This window comes from Salvelinus alpinus, chromosome 37 (genome assembly GCF_045679555.1).
Source record: "Salvelinus alpinus chromosome 37, SLU_Salpinus.1, whole genome shotgun sequence".
In the NCBI taxonomy this organism is placed as follows: domain Eukaryota; kingdom Metazoa; phylum Chordata; class Actinopteri; order Salmoniformes; family Salmonidae; genus Salvelinus; species Salvelinus alpinus.
This window is the reverse complement of record NC_092122.1, coordinates 1,916,318-1,935,820: the sequence shown is the minus strand read 5'-3', so window position 1 is coordinate 1,935,820 and position 19,503 is coordinate 1,916,318. Positions and strand designations below refer to the sequence as shown.

The window sequence follows — 19,503 nt, the reverse complement described above, 5'->3', positions numbered from 1 at the left end:
TAACCTGCCTTAATGACTACCAACCCGTAGAACTCACGTCCGTAGCCATGGAGTGTTTTGAAAGGCTGGTCATGGCTCACAGCCTATGGGGAGGCGGTCAGAGACCTTGCCAGATGGTGCCAGAGCACCGGGCATGCCCTCTTCCTCATCAACAGGCTGTAGTGGAGCAGGTTGAGAGCTTCAAGTTCCTTGGTGTCAACATCACCAACAAACTAGAATGGTCCAAACACCAAGACAGTCATGATAAGGGCATGACAAAGCCTATTCCCCCTCAGGAAACTAAAAAGATATGGTATGCGTCTTCAGATCCTCAAAAGGTTCTACAGCTGCAACATCGAGAGCATCCTGACTGGCATCCTGACTGGTACTGCCTGGTACGGCAACTGCTCAGCTTCCGACCGAAGGCACTTCAGAGGGTAGTGCGAATGGCCCAGTACACCATCCAGGACCTCTATACCAGGCGGTGTCAGAGGAAGGCCCTAAAAATTGTCAATGACTCCATCCACGCCAGTCACAGACTGTTCTCTCTGCTACCGCATGGCAAGCTGTACCGGAGCGCCAAGTCTTGGACCAAAAGGCTTCTCAACAGCTTTTACCCCCAAGCCATAAGACTCCTGAACAGCTACTCAAATGGCTACCCGGACTATTCATTGTGTCCCGCCACCCCCCACCTCCCTCCAACCCCCACCACCCCAACCCTGCAGGTCGGCGTCGTAACCAACTTCAGGTGGAAAATTCCCACCTTCTATGGCCACTGGCACGCTGGGGGAGTGTGCGCTTCACGGATGGATCCCGGTTTCAACTGTACTGGGCGGTTCTTCCATTGCCATCATACTCACCATTGAGCATGTTTAGGATGCTCTGGATCGACATATATGACAGTGTGTTCCAGTTCCCGCCAATATCCAGCAACTTATACAGCCATTGAAGAGGAGTGGGACAACATTCCACAGTCCAGAATAACAGCCAGATCAACTCTATGCGAAGGAGATGTGTCGCGCTGCATGAGGCAAATGGTGGTCACACCAGATTCTGGCTGGTTTTCTGATTCCACACCCCTACCCTTTTTAAAGTTATCTGTGACCAACAGATGCATATCTGTATTCCCATTCATGTGAAATTGGTAGATTAGGACCTAATTTATTTATTTCAATTTACTGATTTCTTACATGACCTGTAACTCAGAAAAAACGTTGTAATTGTTGCATTTATATTTTTGTCCAGTTTAAATATACATGTACTAGATGTATTGTACCAATTAGGGAAAACATTGGAATATTCATGCAACATATTGAATAATGAATCAAGTTTTTACCAAACTTGGAAGATTATTAAAGAATATCACAGAGATTCTATAAAAAGATAAAAGGAATTATTTTCAATATAAACATACAGTACATGTCCTACACTAGCCTATAGGCTGACTGCCCAAGGTTTGCCTGCAACCACTGTTTTAGATATGAAAGGGATTGGTATGGAACAATGTTACCCTTTCTTGGGAATATAGGCTATTTGCAAAGATCAAAATATTAAAAAAATGTTCTTTCCCTTTCTAGTATAAAAAAAGAATGATATTTGTAAAACTGCTTGTAATAATACTTGTAAGGGAGATCAAACCCTGTTTGTATCTACAGTGCTATTGTTGTTCCTCAGGTCCAGGTTTCAGACTGTTGTGGCCATATGTGGTGGTCACTGTGAACATATTGCTCTCACTTTTCTTCATAAGGACGAGGCCTTAGTATTCTGCTATTGTATTTCCCGTGTGGCTATGACAACACTAGGTAAACAAGCTTCCATTTACCTTTGATGTTCGGGCAACATTGAATTCCATCTATTTTATAAAGGGCTTTTAGTTGATGCTCCTTTTGTGTTGCTTGGCACAAGATATATACACTACAAAACATTAAGAACACCTTCCTAATATTGAGTTTTTTAATATTGAGTTGTTGTTTTTTTGGGGCCTCTGAACAGCCTGAATTCGTTGGGGCATGGACCTCTACCAGGTGTCGAAAGCGTTCCACAGGTATTATTCGGCGCATGTGACAAATACAAATTGATTTGATTTGAATGTTGACTCCAATGCTTCCCACAGTTGTGCCAAATTGTCTGGATGTTCTTTGGGTGGTGACACAAACTGGTGCCCCTGGCACCTACTACCGTACCCCGTTCAAAGGTACTTCAATCTTTTGTCTTGTCCATTCACTCTCTGAATGGCACACATACACAATCAATGTCTCAATTGTCTCAAGGCTTAAAAATCCTTCTTTAACCTGTCTCCTCCTCTTCATCTACACTGATTGAAGTGGATTTAACAAGTGACATCAATAAGGGATCATAGCGTTCACCTGGATTAATCTGGTCAGTCTATGCCATAGAAAAAGCATGTTGTATACTCAGTGTATGTGTGCCAATGTGGAGAAATAACAGCCCATTGTTAACAACTCATTGTGAAAAAATGGCAAATTTATGGATAATCATTTTAAGAATAATATCTATATTTGTTACACTTGATGTTATCAGTTTCTATAGAAAATTAATTATTATAACAATACCGTTCAGGATGGAAATCTTTAAAATACCATTGAAGCAGCACATATTTAATTCACAGCAAATTGTTGTAAATAAGTTTTTTTTTTCCAACCCTGTGCAATCAGGTTTGTAGTTAATGAGGTGTCTTCCTGGCTGTAAAACTTTGAGAAACTGATGAATATTCAAGAGAAAACAAACATAATCAGCCTCATAACACACCAACGAACGCCACTTAAGCTGCTGACGAATGGGATCAGAGCAGGTGAGAACTGACTGGCTTATACTGACGAAGAGAGAAATAGAGGGGGAGAGGGGGGGATGAGAGAGAGAGAGAGAGAGAGAGAGAGAGAGAGAGAGAGAGAGAGAGAGAGAGAGAGAGAGAGAGAGAGAGAGAGAGAGAGAGAGAGAGAGAGAGAGAGAGAGAGAGAGAGAGAGAGAGAGAGAGAGAGAGAGAGAGAGAGAGAGAGAGAGAGAGAGAGAGAGAGAGAGAGAGAGAGAGAGAGAGAGAGAGAGAGAGAGAGAGAGAGAGAGAGAGAGAGAGAGAGAGAGGGTTGGTGGTTGCAGGTACAATTAACTCCTCAGTGTATCTATTGGTTTTTCTCAGGTCTAATTAGGGAGCTGTCTTGCTTGAGCTCTGCTGCTGATATGATTATATTAAGAATCGTGGACTGCAGGCTATGCTGTATTCAGCTGTATGAATTCTGAGACTTGAGCAAGTGTATACTGTAGGCCACTGTTGGGTGTCTATGCGATTGGGGACGTGGGGGGGGGGGTCGAAGCTGACACATATGGAATTGTTTTAAGACGGTCATACTATGGATAATTTGCTATTTAATTTTATTTTGAAAGGTAGGACCCTTTTAGTTCTATAAAATATATATATACAGTTGAAGTCGGAAGTTTACATACACTTAGGTTAGAGTCATTAAAACTCCAAACTTTTCAACCACTCCAAAAATGTATTGTTAAATAACTATAGTTTGGGCAAGTTGGTTAGGGCATCTACTTTGTACATGACACAAGTAATTTTTCCCAAAATAGTTCACAAACAGATTATTTCACTTATAATTCACTGTATCACAATTCCAGTGGGTCAGAAGTTTACATACACTAAGTTGACTGTGCCTTTAAACAGCTTGGAAAATTCCAGGAAAGTATGTCATGGATTTAGAAGCTTCTGATAGGCTAATTGACATAATTTGAGTCAATCAGAGGTGTACCTGTGTATGTATTTCAAGGCCTACCTTCAAACTCAGTGCCTCTTTGCTTGACTTCATGGGAAACTCAAAAGAAATCAGCCAAGACCTCATAAAATAAATTGTAGACCTCCACAAGTCTGGTTCATCCTTGGGAGCAATCTCCAAACGACTGAAAGTACCAAATTCATCTGTACAAACAATAGTACGCAAGTATAAACACCATGGGACTACGCAGCCATCATACCACTCAGGAAGAAGACGTGTTCTGTCTCCTAGAGATGAACGGACTTTGGTGCGAAAAGTGCAATCAATCCCAGAACAACAACAAAGGATCTTGTGAAGATTCTGGAGGAAACAGGTACAAAAGCATCTATATCCACAGTAAAACGAGTCCTATATCGACATAACCTGAAAGGCAGCTCAGCAAGGAAGAAGCAACTGCTCCAAAACCGACATAAAAAATCCAGACTACAGTTTGAAACTGCACATGTGGACAAATATCGTACTTTTTGGAGAAATGTCCTCTGGTCTGATGAAACAAAAATAGAACTGTTTGGCAATAATGACCATCGTTATGTTTGGAGGAAAAAGGGGGAGGCTTGCAAGCCGAAGAACACCATCCCAACAGTGAAGCACTGGGTGGCAGCATCATGTTGTGGGCCTGCTTTGCTGCAGGAGGGACTGGTGCACACTATATTGAAGCAACATCTCAAGACATCAGTCAGGAAGTTAAAGCTTGGTCGCAAATGGGTCTTCCAAACAGACAATGACCCCAAGCAAAGTTGTGGCAAAATGGCTTATGGACAACAAAGTCAAGGTATTGGAGTGGCCATCACAAAGCCCTGACCTCAATCCTATTGAAAATTTGTGGCCGAACTGAAAAAGCATTTGCGATGAAGGAAGCCTACAAACCTGACTCAGTTACACCAGCTCTGTCAGGAGGAATGGGCCAAAATTCACCCAACTTGTGGGAAGCTTGTGGAAGCCTACTCAAAACGTTTGACCCGAGTTAAACCATTTAAAGGCAATGCTACCAAATACTAATTGAGTGTATGTAAACTTCTGACCCACTGGGAATGTGATGAAAGAAATAAAACCTGAAATAAATAATTATCTCCACTATTAGTCTGACATTTCACATTCTTAAAAAAAAGTGGTGATCCTAATTGACCCAAGACAGGGCATTTTAACTAGGATTAAATGTCAGGATTTGTGAAAAACTGAGTTTAAATGTATTTGGCTAAGGTGTTTGTAAACTTCCGACTTCAACTGTACATGTTCTCACAGTATCCATACCCATCTTGTTTGTTCTCATAATAAAACAATCTCATTCTTAATCATCTGGATATTTCTAGGGTTTGTAATTTTTTATGCCATATGGCTTCAAATTGTTTTATAGTATTTTATTTCTATCTGTAGCCCACATTTTTTCAATATTTAAATAATAATGCATTTGATTCATCCACTGTTTCAAAGATGAATACACCTGCAATAACATATGTGTATGCGATCAAGACAATTGATTTGATTTGGAGGATCATTTGATTTCCATTTTTGAAGTAAAAGTTTTTTCAAAATGGTTCAACTCTTATTTTTGTATTAATTAATGAAACTGCTCCTCTGAATTCAGAAGAGCGATTCTCCTGCAGTGGAACTTCTAACAAGCATTGAGACAAAAGCAGAATTGGACAATATGCTCTCATTCACTTCTGATCAAGCCATCTTTCAAACGTAGAAGATAATGGGGAATACAATGAAGATAAACATTTTGCTCCTGTTAGTTGGGTTCCCATCTTGGATTAAAATATATTTTTATGTTGTGTGTTTGAAAATATTAATTTCTTCTGGCAAAAGGAAAATCCTTGGAGAGCCTTGAAGTACTGCATATATTATAACAATATATTGATTTCAGAGGAGCTATTGAAGAGTCCTTTGAAATGGTTTATTAGACAAGTGTTAGTGTTTCACTGGAATTGTTCAAAGAAACCTCAACATGTCAAGCAGTAGACTGCTTTTCACTGTTTATCATTTTGGGCAACACAAATTCCATCCCCAAAGAATGTGGACGATTTTATGTTGGTTTTTAGACAATAGACATAGACAAAACACAACAGACAACTTAACATTTCACAGACATGGACCCACTAAATGAGACATGACATTGGTTGAGGCTTAATGCCCGACCTTCAACATAAAGTAAAAAGACGAAAAAATACAAAACACACCAACTCAGATATACATACATATTGTATATTTCAACAAACATTAATGACATCATCCATGCTCAAACCTACATGTTCCCACAGTATCCATGCCTATCTTCTTTGTTCTCATAATAACCTTTTTTTAAATGTTTCATCCTTTGGATATTTCTAAGGCTTGTAAGGGCTTCAAATTACTTCATGCCATATGGCTTCTGTAGCCCATATTTATTTTTATTTTTTTAAATAATACAGGCTCGGGCAATAATAATGCATTTGATTCATCCACTGTCCTAACGATGGAGGATAATACGATTTTCAGTTGTTAAGTAAAACATTTTTCAAAATTGTTCACTAGAAAATAATGGTTCAACTCTTATTTCTGTATCAATTAATCAAACTGCTTCTCTGAATTCTGTAGAGCGATTCTCTTGCAGTAGACTTCTAACAAGCATTGAGACAAAAGCAGAATTGGACAATATGGCCTAATTAACTTCTGATCATATCATCTTTCAAGCATATTGTCCACATAGAAGATAATGGGGAATACAGTGAACATATGGCTTTTATTGGCATGGGCCATGGTATGGCACCGAACCGACGATGTGAACAGAACAGAGGACAAAGCAAGTAATACTTTCCTTAGCTCCGGGCAGGGAGACACAGAGGAAAGAAAGGAGGGTAGGCAAATTGAACAAGGAGGCAGGCTACAGACAGTATAACACTGAAATAAGGCTCTTTCTGTAGTACTAACTCCTGTTTCTGCACAAAACTGGACAACCTAACACGTCTTTGTAGCTGTACTTCTACTCATGCCTTTGCTTGAGAAACCTGGACTTTTATCTTAGAAGTATTCTAGAACAGTATAATAAGGCTCTCTGGACTTACATTTACATTACATTTAAGTCATTTAGCAGACGCTCTTATCCAGAGCGACTTACAAATTGGTGCATTCACCTTATGATATCCAGTGGAACAACCACTTTACAATAGTGCATCTAACTCTTTTAAGGGGGGGGGGATTAGAAGGATTACTTTATCCTATCCTAGGTATTCCTTAAAGAGGTGGGGTTTCAGGTGTCTCCGGAAGGTGGTGATTGACTCCGCTGACCTGGCGTCGTGAGGGAGTTTGTTCCACCATTGGGGTGCCAGAGCAGCGAACAGTTTTGACTGGGCTGAGCGGGAACTGTACTTCCTCAGAGGTAGGGAGGCGAGCAGGCCAGAGGTGGATGAACGCAGTGCCCTTGTTTGGGTGTAGGGCCTGATCAGAGCCTGAAGGTACGGAGGTGCCGTTCCCCTCACAGCTCCGTAGGCAAGCACCATGGTCTTGTAGCGGATGCGAGCTTCAACTGGAAGCCAGTGGAGAGAGCGGAGGAGCGGGGTGACGTGAGAGAACTTGGGAAAGTTGAACACCAGACGGGCTGCGGCGTTCTGGATGAGTTGTAGGGGTTTAATGGCACAGGCAGGGAGCCCAGCCAACAGCGAGTTGCAGTAATCCAGACGGGAGATGACAAGTGCCTGGATTAGGACCTGCGCCGCTTCCTGCGTGAGGCAGGGTCGTACTCTGCGAATGTTGTAGAGCATGAACCTACAGGAACGGGTCACCGCCTTGATGTTAGTTGAGAACGACAGGGTGTTGTCCAGGATCACGCCAAGGTTCTTAGCACTCTGGGAGGAGGACACAATGGAGTTGTCAACCGTGATGGCGAGATCATGGAACAGGCAGTCCTTCCCCGGGAGGAAGAGCAGCTCCGTCTTGCCGAGGTTCAGCTTGAGGTGGTGATCCGTCATCCACACTGATATGTCTGCCAGACATGCAGAGATGCGATTCACCACCTGGTTATCAGAGGGGGGAAAGGAGAAGATTAATTGTGTGTCGTCTGCATAGCAATGATAGGAGAGACCATGTGAGGATATGACAGAGCCAAGTGACTTGGTGTATAGCGAGAATAGGAGAGGGCCTAGAACAGAGCCCTGGGGGACACCAGTGGTGAGAGCACGTGGTGCGGAGACAGATTCTCGCCACGCCACCTGGTAGGAGCGACCTGTCAGGTAGGACGCAATCCAAGCGTGGGCCGCGCCGGAGATGCCCAGCTCGGAGAGGGTGGAGAGGAGGATCTGATGGTTCACAGTATCAAAGGCAGCCGATAGGTCTAGAAGGATGAGAGCAGAGGAGAGAGAGTTAGCTTTAGCAGTGCGGAGCGCCTCCGTGACACAGAGAAGAGCAGTCTCAGTTGAATGACTAGTCTTGAAACCTGACTGATTTGGATCAAGAAGGTCATTCTGAGAGAGATAGCAGGAGAGCTGGCCAAGGACGGCACGTTCAAGAGTTTTGGAGAGAAAAGAAAGAAGGGATACTGGTCTGTAGTTGTTGACATCGGAGGGATCGAGTGTAGGTTTTTTCAGAAGGGGTGCAACTCTCGCTCTCTTGAAGACGGAAGGGACGTAGCCAGCGGTCAAGGATGAGTTGATGAGCGAGGTGAGGTAAGGGAGAAGGTCTCCGGAAATGGTCTGGAGAAGAGAGGAGGGGATAGGGTCAAGCGGGCAGGTTGTTGGGCGGCCGGCCGTCACAAGACGCGAGATTTCATCTGGAGAGAGAGGGGAGAAAGAGGACAAAGCACAGGGTAGGGCAGTGTGAGCAGAACCAGCGGTGTCGTTTGACTTAGCAAACGAGGATCGGATGTCGTCGACTTGCGATTAAGAAATACTATACTTCAAAGGAGAAGGCCTATATTATGTGTGCTTGAGGCTACTGTTCAGCTCATGGCTGTTTGACTTGTTGCCCCCAAGCACTTATGCAGGGTCATTTAATTAACATTCCCTTAATAGGATTAGGCTTGGGGGTTATAGGGTAATCTGAACCTATAGTCTGTGGTTATGGGCTATTTCTCAGCCAGGTCATTTATGATTGATGTCAATATTGGACGTCTATCCATGTCCTGAGGACGTCAGAAAATGCCTTCAAAACCGGCCACTAGGCGTAACCGTGAGCGCTATTGCCATCAAGTAGGCTTGGGTTTTGCTATGGCGTTGTGGATGGGTGTAAACCCATGACTCTGGATCAGAAATGTTTTTTTTTATTTCTGGTTTTAACCCTATCCCAAACCTTAACCCTTACCGTAACCATTCGGAATGTGTGCCTAAGCTTAACCCTTAACTTCGAAGTTTGACGTTTGACGTTTGGAGAAATGGAATGATACAGAGCAGCAGTAGCAACAAAAACACTTCGAAATTTGACCTTTGGAGCAACTTCGAAATTTAACGTTTGGAGAACGTGGACGAACATCAAATTCTGCTGTGAGACTGTGCAAGCTTGTTGCCATTTCTACCCTTGTCCCATAAATAACAAAGCTGAAGCGTTTTAGTGACCGGTAATGACAGGGTTCACCATATTTAATGTAAGCCATGTTGCCCCCAGCCCTCCACACACACACCCCACCCCCTTGGCAGACAAGTTGTGGACAGGTCTCCGTTAATTGCTGTCCCACTGATTGATAGAGTACAGCCTGAGAATGGAAGAGGCTGGGAGGAGGGAGCTCTCTCTCCCCCGCTCTCTCCCCTCTCTCTCCTCTCTCTCCCTTTCTCTTTACATAGGCAGCATCAAACATGGATGCCCTTGTTGTTAATACCTCCTTTACCCCCCACCCACAACATTAATTAGCAATGAAATAGCTGCAGGAGCCAAGTTATTGACACTGCAACTTAAGTTTGTTTGGATGAAGTTCAACCAATCAGTGGATTCACTTGTTTATACTGTCTATAGATTTTGGGGCGGCAAGTAGCCTAGTGGTTAGAGCGTTGGGCCAGTATGCTGGATGAAATCCCGAGCTGACAAGATCAAAATCTGTCGCTCTGCACCTGAACAAGGCAGTTAACCCACTGTTCCCCAGTAGGCCGTCATTGTAAATATGAATTTGTTGTTAACTGACTTACCTAGCTAAATAAAAATAGAATATGTGAGTTGGCACAGACCCGTCAAGGGCTTTGGAAATGGGATGGACACTGTATCGCAGGAGATATTGCATGTGATTGGCCTATATGCCCATATTCTTCTATTTTAAAATACTTTGCTTTGAAAGAATTTGTGCAAATCTGTCTTTGAAATATGTCTATAGTCTACTAAAGGCACAAGCTGGGTGCTAGGCACCTTGCCTGTAGGCTACATTTGAAATAGAAAAAATAGGGAAAAAAATGCATTGAAATTCAATTGGATATGCCCTAAGGTAATACAACTAAAGTTCTCCAAATGCAGAATAGGGACACTGTAATTAGGTAGTTAACGAGCAATGCAGTTTTTCATCTGCCAACCAGCCCCGTTCCTCCTCCATCCCCTCCACGCCTCTCCGCCTCTCCTCACACTGGCTCTATGAATTCGCCCGAGGAAACATATTGTGGGGGGAGTTGTTGTGACGTCACTCACCGGGAGAGCACAGAGCAGGGAGAGAGAAAGTCGCGTCTGTAGACTTTATATGCGGTTGCCTGACGAGGAGATCCGGAAAACCCGAAGAACTGGTACTGAGATCAGGGATGGTGAGGCCAAAATATACTTTGTCATCGTCATCACTAACTGACAAATGTATCGAAATCCGGAAGTAGATCAAGAAACTTAAAGGAAAACGGTCAATTGCGCGTTTGTTTTTTGTTTTTTTATATCTGATAAAGCTCGGGAGGTATCGCCTCCAAATCTAAAGAGATGCGAGCATCTTTCATGATCTACATGTAGATCAACTAAGACGAGAGGTATCCACAGATTGTGAGCTATCCCTGTGCGTAAAATGGCAAGCGTGCTATCTGGCTGAAACTAAACGGAAATATAGCCCTACTGCATAGCGACATGGTGGTGCTGCCAGCTTCCGAGTCTATTCCTGCGCGGGAGTTGTGTGGAACATTTACTGGAGGAGAGTGGTGATCAGCGCACCGAATTACCGTATCCGCGCGCAGCAGTCAGAGAGAGGGAGCGAAGAGAAAGCTGCCTGTGAGCCTGCGGTGGCCGAGTCACGGACGAGGGGGTGAAGTGGCAGTGGGAATGTCAGCACTTCAAACGATGGGGGTTTAACAGCCCCGCTTCATACTGAGGCACCCCACACTTCAATTTTGACCCAGCACTGAGTCCTTTTCCACGGGCGGGATCATCTATGTTTCCCCTTCACCTGACGGATTGACTAGTATTTGTATTCGTCCCAGCTATTTCTGAAGCGAACTAAAGGGGGATTTATTTTGTGTTTTCCACAAAACAGCCTATTTTCTCTTATTTTTTTGGGGGGGTGGGGTGAGCAGCATTGCGCTGGATGGGAGCAGAATAGAAGGCTGTGTGTGTCTCTGAAGACTTCTGACTTATCTCCTCGGGTGTTTGAATTAAGTCGTCGCCACTCACCAGCCAGGATGCAGCTTCTCAGAGTTGCCTGGGCTTTAGCGGGAGCGGCAATCTGTTGTTTTGTTATTCTTCTCATCCACTCACGCTTGCTCAAAGAAGGTAATTGTTTATGTAACTGATTTCAGACCATTATATAATGGTGTTGTCATATTACATAGCTCGGTATTCATGTCGCCTGTCTGTACTGTAGCCCACTCACTGTCTTTCATAATATATTATATCAAGTCTTATAGCCCTACAAAAGAGCTTCGTGCAGAAGGCGTCTTTGGCTCTCATGCTTAATCAACTTTGCCATGGCGTAAACCTGCTGGATTTGACCCCAAGCCAAAAAAATACAATTGATTCGATAATATGAATATCTATCTATTTGATGAACGTGAACAATTCAATGGTCTGATTGTCACCAGCAATGCTTTCCTATTGGTTAATGTCAACAAGTTATAGACCTATCCAATTATATTTATTAGATATTTTTTGTTGCTGTAATTTACCCACAAAAAAGAACAGAAGATAAATACATTGATACTGTATGTAACGTTAATATATGGGTGGTACTATCCCGTTTCAATAGATAGTGTGATTTGTAGTTGAGTTCTTCAATAGATGGCACTACAGTCTAGCTTTAAGGTAAGGCTGAGGACAAACCCTTATTATGTCCTCGTATTAGCCGCTGTTATTCTTGTTGTCATGCCTCGTGCCATGGCCACTGTATACAATCCAACCCTGCTATACATTCATTCACCCTATGGTGAAGCTCTAGCTACAAATCTATATTGCTATTTGGTTTTTATTTTGGCCTGCGTTAATGTCATTTATAAATGTAAACGAAGCCTTTTTTTTTTTTTTACTGCTTTTAAGACAATTAATTGGTTTTCATTTGGACACATTTTCCAATTATTTTATTGATTTCATTTTTAATGACCTCTGGCAGATATCTATATTTTTTTTACAGCCACCACCATTTCAAGCTGTCACAATTTGTTGCAGCTTAAAATAATGTAGACAGCCTATATGATTGTATTTTGTCGTAACTCATTAAATGCATCCTCAACGTAGGAAACCGATGTGATTGCAGTGTATTCAGACATACATAAGGTGGTATAAAAGGCCCTCTGGCAATGTGGTTTAACCTCAAATACCACTGGATTTCACATTGGTAAAGCTTTGAATAGACATCCTATGCACAAACTGCCGTGCCTTTTCTCTCATGTCTGGCGTGAGGCTAGGGGCACTGTTTGTGTGTGGGTGTGTGGCAGGCAGCAGGGTCATTAGGTTACGACTCGGCCAGGCTCCTCTCCTCACTGTCAGTGGAAAGGCAGGTCAACTGGTGGAAAATGGTCTCTCTCTCTCCATGGCATCTCTGTGCCACATGGTGGAAAGAGAAATTCATGGGTGCCAAGTGCGAAAGACCTTTCCTGTTAGTCTTGTGCCTACAGGGCTAAAGGGGCTGTCAGGGCTCTGAGATCTGACTACAGCACAAATAATCCACATCCACCCAACTGAACTCCATGTGGCATCTGATAGGCCAGGGCCATGGTATTCTTCCGGAATGTCAATGTAATAGGCAGCCTATCATAGGCTGTGGTATTCTTCCGGAATGGCAATGAATGCACAAATGCAAAAGATCTTATCCTTCCTGGTCAATGAGTTTGTCATCGTGACCAAGGCTATATTTGTCCACGTTCAATAGCATTTTGTGGATATCATTGTATTCCTTTCCACAGCACAAAAATAACAAATTGGTTAGCAAACATGTATTTTATGTCTTGTAGTCTTTGGTTATTTTGATCATGTTGTTTGCTTTATTAAAATCAGAGGTTTGGAATTGGAAGTCTATTGTGGGAGGTATTTATTTGATTGAAATCTATGCAAGGAAGCAAGAAGAGGCATACAAAGGAAGCTGGGACCATGTTCACTTTGTGCTGTTAGAATAGCCAAGGTCAAATTACACACGGTAGGCTACAGAATAAAATACATGCTGCTGATATAATGAATTCATAAGAACTGCATTAATGACAGTCTATTGGGGCCAGAATAATAAAAAGGAACCTATAGTAAGTAGTGCAATATGATTTTGTCCATACAGTTGCTAGTAGCACAATCCTTTGGAATGTTCTCTGTCGAAATGAAATATTTCCACATCTGTTTGCATTGAATGTTACCCAACCCCAAAATGTAATTTTCTTGCAAATTAAATAAATAGGTGCTATTTTTTTTAGCTTCCCCAGCATGATAGATACCTAACATATACAGGCAGACAGGACTCTATATACACTGCATTTGGAAAGTATTCAGACCCCTTCCCATTTTCCCCATTTTGTTACATTACAGCCTTATTTTAAAATTGATTTACCATCTCTGCAGCACTCCACCAATCAGGCTTTTACGCTAGAGTGGCCAGACGGAAGCCACTCCTCAGTAAAAGGCACATGACAGCCCGCTTGGAGTTTGCCAAAAGGCACCTAAAGGACTCTCAGATCACAAGAAACAAGATTCTCTGGTCTGATGAAACCAAGATTGAACTCTTTGTCCTGAATGCCAAACGTCACATCTGTAAGAAACCTGACACCATCCCTAAGGTTAAGCATGGTGGTTACCGCATCATGCTGCTGGGATGGTTTTCAGTGGTAGGGCCTGGGAGACTAGTCAGGATCAAGGCAAAGATGAATGGAACAAAGTACAGAGATATCCTTGATGAAAACCTGCTCCAGAGTGCTCAGGACCTCAGACTGTGGCGAAGGTTCACCTTCCAACAGGACAATGGCCCTAAGCACACAGCCAAGACAACCCAGGAGTGGCTTAAGGACAAGTCTCTGAATGTCCTTGAGTGGCCCAGCCAGGTCCCTGACTTGAACCAGATTTGAACCCGATCGAACATCTCTGGAGAGACCTGAAAATAGCTGTGCAGCGACGCTCCCCATACTTTGTCATTATGGGGTATTTTGTGTAGATTTCTGAGGGAAAAAACGATTAAATCAATTTTATAATAAGGCTGTAATGTAACAAAATGTGGAAAAAGTAAAGGTGTCTGAATACTTCACGAATTCACTGTAGTCAGATGACATGAGGAATCATATATCTCATTATATACAGTATATTGGCAGTACCCTGACATTTCAATGTAAATACAAGGAAACAAATGTCACCCCTTCTGCAAGTTTTCAGATAGCAGCAGGGTGTCAGGAAAGGGTATCTTAGGTAGGCATGCATCATTGCGTTGCTGAAATTTTTAACAGGCAGGAGAGAGGTTGCACCTTGCATAATATGACACAGCATCTACCTTTTTATTTACCCCTTATTTTACCAGGTAAATTGACTGAGAACACATTTTCATTTACAGCAACAACCAGGGGAATAGTTAGAGGGGAGAGGAGGGGGGATGATTGAGAGCCAGTTGGAAGCTGGAGATGATTAGGTGGATATGATGGTATGAGGGACAGATTGGGAATTTAGCCAGGACACCAGGGTTAACACCCCTGCTCTTACGATAAGTGACATGGGATCTTTAGTCACCACAGAGAGTCAGAACACCCGTTTAACGTCCCATCTGAAAGACAGCACCCTACACAGGGCAATTTCCCCAATCACCGCCCTGGGGCATTGGGATATTGTTTTAGACCAGAGGAAAGAGTGCCTCCTACTGGCCCTCCAACACCACTTCCAGCAGCATCTGGTCCTATCAGGACTTCCACCACCCAGGGACTGACCAGGACCAACCCTGCTTAGCTTCAGAGGCAAGCTGGTAGTGGGGTGCAGGGTGGTATGCTGCTGGGCCCATGAGTTGAGGGATGAGGTTGTGGAGATGGAGATGGAGGATATAGAATGTCACATTATTATAATCCTATGCAGTGGCTCACCTATGACAATGACTAGATAATCCTTCATTTAACCCATAAAATCTCTGACTCTGTACACTGTTTATATGGAGCATTTTGGTCTGATTTTACATGTCTGTCATTTAGCTCATTTGACTGACAAGTTAACTTAAGTGGTGCTTCAGCTAGTAAATCAATAAATACATTTCACCAAGACATTTGTTACAGACCACCAATACGACGCAGAAATGAAGAGGAAGCCTAGAGTGACAGTGGAAAGGGGAACCTCTCCATTGGGAGTTCAATAATAAGACACCTTACCCTCCCTTATATTGCCTTCCTCCCAACTGTCACATCTCTCTGTGCCAGACCAGTTGATGTAATTGATCTCTCACAGTTTGACATGTGGTGGTATGGAATGGTGTCAGAGAGAACAATGACATAGGGATTGTCAGGATAGAGACTGTGGGGATAGGGATGAGGTGGGAAGGGGGGCAAGAAGGGGGGCAACAGTTTGCTCTCCTTCCTCTATGTATTATAGTGTCTATGTGAAAGAAGTGTGATCCTCTGGTGTGTTCGTTTGTCTTTGTGATACCCAGATTGCATAAGTATGGTGAAAGTGCTGGTGAACATTATAGTGTCATTACCGTGGCATAGTTGTGTGACTTACATGTACAGCATGTACAGATGGCAAGCGCATTCATCAATGTTGCTCTTCCTCACAAAGATGCTTAAATTTGCGGAAAGAAAAGGATGGATTTGGTTGTTTTGCCCTTGAGCACTGCATCCCTTCAGGCTGAAGTGACAAAGAGAATACAGTGGGGTGCGAAAGTATTCACCATTTTCTTTACTTACAAGCTGCAATTAAAATAGATTTTATGGGGTTTGTATCATTTGATTTACACAACATGCCTACCACTTTGAAGTTTCAAAATATTTTTTATTGTGAAACAAACAAGAAATAAGACAAAACAAACGGAACTTGAACGTGCTTAATTATTCACCCCCGCAAAGTCAATACTTTGTAGATACACCTTTTGCAGCAATTACAGCTGCAAGTCTTTTGGGGTATGTCTCTATAAGCTTGGCACATCTAGCCACTGGGATTTTTGCCCATTCTTCAAGGCAAAACTGCTCCAGCTCCTTCAAGTTGGATGGGTTCCGCTGGTGTACAGCAATCTTTAAGTAATACCACAGATTCTCAATTAGATTGAGGTCTGGGCTTTGACTAGGTCATTCCAAGACATTTAAACGTTTCCTCTTAAACCACTTTAGTGTTGCTTTAGCAGTATGCTTAGGGTCATTGCCCTGCTGGAAGGTGAACCTTCGTCCCAGTCTCAAATCTCTGGAAGACTGAAACAGGTTTCCCTCAAGAATTTCCCTGTATTTAGCGCCATCCATCATTACATCAATTCTGACCAGTTTCCCAGTCCCTGACAATGAAAAACATCCCCACAGCATGATGCTGCCACCACCATGCTTCACTGTGGGGATGGTGTTCTTGGGGTGATGAGAGATGCCGGGTTTGCTCCAGACATAGCGTTTTCCTTGATGGCCAAAAAGCTCAATCTTACCAGAGTACCTTCTTCCATATGTTTGGGGAGTCTCCCAAATGCCTTTTGGCAAACACCAAACGTGTTTGCTTATTTTTTTCTGTAAGCAATGGCTTTTTTTCTGGCCACTCTTCCGTAAAGCCCAGCTCTGTGGATTGTATGTCTTAGAGTGGTCCCATGGACAGATACTCCAATCTCCGCTGTGGAGCTTTGCAGCTCCTTCAGGGTTATCTTTGGTCTCTTTGTTGCCTCTCTGATTAATGCCCTCCTTGCCTGGTCCGTGAGTTTTGGTGCACCATTAATGGATTTAATGGTGCTCCGTGGGATGTTCAATGTTTCGGATAATGTTTTTATAAACCAACCTTGATCTGTACTTCTCCACAACTTTGTCCCTGACCTGTTTGGAGAGCTCCTTGGTCTTCATGGTGCCGCTTGCTTGGTGGTGTTTCAGAGTCTGGGGCCTTTCAGAACGGGTGTATATAAACTGAGATCTTGTGACAGATCATGTGACACTTAGATTGCACACAGGTGGACTTTATTTAACTAAAATGTGACTTCTGAAGGTAATTGGTTGCACCAGATCTTATTTAGGGGCTTCATAGCAAAGGGGGTTAATACATATGCACGTACCACTTTTCAGGTTTTTATTTTTTAGAATTTTTTGAAACAAGTAATTTTTTTCCATTTACCTTCACCAATTTGGACTATTTTGTGTATGTCCATGACATGAAATCCAAATGAAAATCAATTTAAATTACAGGTTGTTATGCAACAAAATAGGAAAAACTCCAAGGGGGATGAATACTTTTTCAAGGCACTGTACATTTGTTTAGAGTGCCAGAAATACTCCCATACAGCACACACATAGGCAGACACACACACACTACACAGATGCAAATAAGGGCTCATGGTTATTGTACTGTATGCGGAAATCCCTCTTTTGTCACCTCCCCAACTCTTTTTGTTACCTCACCAACTATGCTGTATAGGCGAGGCGTTCCTTACATCAAGGATTAGCAGTTGAATAGAATTATCTGAAAGGGGTCGGAATATACTGTAATTCACAAAGTTAAGAATACAACAATAACGGATTGAAAAAATCAGGTCGTATGAATCAAAGATAATTGAAAATACAGATTTGTTGTGGTATTTAGTCACAATTCAGATTAAACAGCCCTGGTTAGGGCATGGGTTGGACGAAATACAGATGTTTATATCGTCATACCTTCCTTCTCTCATGGGATACAGCATAACCGTCTTAGTACACAAGGGGGTGCTAAAATCGCAAGAAAAGCCCAATGAGCGTCTATAAGCAGAATGCTAACAAAATGACCACAAGTACTAGAGAATTTTCATAGAGGTTGCTAACTAAATATACTAAAGACCACAGCGGTGCGGCAGCGTAGCCTAGTGGTTTGAGCGTTGGACTAGTAAACAAGACTGCTTTGGCTTAATCATAATCATCGCAGTTAATTCCATATGGATGGAATAACTTAATTATTAGACAGACTGGGCTTGTTAAAACAGACTCATAAATACAGAACGCTTTTCTTAGCTTCTGGGTCGAAGGCAAACAACGGCTACTGCTAGCACCTGCAGGAGTTGATTTCTGGCTATTGATTAGGCTACATGTATGCATGTGACACACGCACACACGTAGGCATACAGACACAAACATAAAACACACACACCTAATTTCTGTATAGTAACTTGGTCATTCCTTCAAGCAATAATCTTTATTTAATATTGATTAATTATTGCAATAATGAGATCGTCGACCCAACAGTCTTGACTGTCAGTCTGAGAGCCTAACTGTTAATGATAAAACAGAGACCTTAGTTAGGACTTAAAAATGCTAAGTCAGACTGGTTCCAACTCCCATAAGCCACCTTGGTTATCTACACAGGATGGTGTTTTACCCCCAACCTGGCTTAGTTTCCCAGATGCCAGGAAGACGAGACAGTGAGGCATTGTTCTAAAGTCTTCCAGGCTATCTCTATGGGGTCACACACACAACATCTTGTCTATAGAATGCCAGCTTTAGGTAATTGTTACCAAGTCATTGTTAGCCCAAGCTACTGTATCTAGTAAAACCCATTTCTTGACCCTACGCCCAGACTAACTGCAGGAATCTAGAGTGGAAACCATCCCTTTACAGAAACACACAATTAAACAGACCAGAAATGTCCTATTTGTTATGTATTAATTGCTAACTATTGATATTAAACAAATCAGGTAAATATGTCATTTCTCTATCCCATTCCCCTCTCAAGAATCTAAGTTTCTTCTAGAAAAATGTAAGGGTACAAGTATTACATGATTATTGGTAAAAGTACATTTAAACGAACAAAGTACATTTTCCTGGTGCCTGACATTTAATCCATAGTAAACAACCTTCCTTTGGGTTGCTAAGTTTTAGACCTGTCTTATCCAAACACAGTCAATCTGGAACAGAAAATAAAACATACAAAATCACACACAAGCTTCATTACAGAAAATAGGACAATCATCACGTTGACACTATGCACAAAGATAGGGGTCAGCATGATGAAAATGTTCACCCTGTTTTGAACCCTTCCTACACAAGTGACAGAGATCCCTCTCTGGGCACTTTGTACACAGTGTGGAAAATTGGCTCCACATCTGGGTCCTTATGCTCAGTATTGGAGTCCTCTTCATCAGAGATGTAGTCAGGAATAGGGAATAGGTCAGGGACATCATTCAGTTTCCAAATCCTAATTAAAAACCCAATCAACATCAACACGGGGAGAATGTACATTTACATTAACATACAATATATTCACCTTAAAACCTGTTAAGGCTGCAAGCCCG

At 42.5% G+C, this 19,503-nt stretch overlaps 1 protein-coding gene across 2 annotated transcripts in view; it reads left to right on the top strand.

Moving 5' to 3' along the window:
• LOC139565787 (chemokine-like protein TAFA-5) overlaps positions 1-19,503 on the top strand; it is a 179,484-nt gene that overhangs the window by 37,041 nt on the left and 122,940 nt on the right. The window contains exon 1 of one of the 2 annotated variants that reach the window (XM_071386351.1): positions 10,370-11,402. The exons of the other annotated variant lie outside the window; for it this stretch is intronic. Coding sequence (XP_071242452.1) covers positions 11,312-11,402 — 91 coding nt within the window. The 5' untranslated portion in view covers positions 10,370-11,311. Of the gene's footprint in view, positions 1-10,369; positions 11,403-19,503 lie in introns of those variants that run through there. 2 annotated transcript variants of the gene reach the window in all.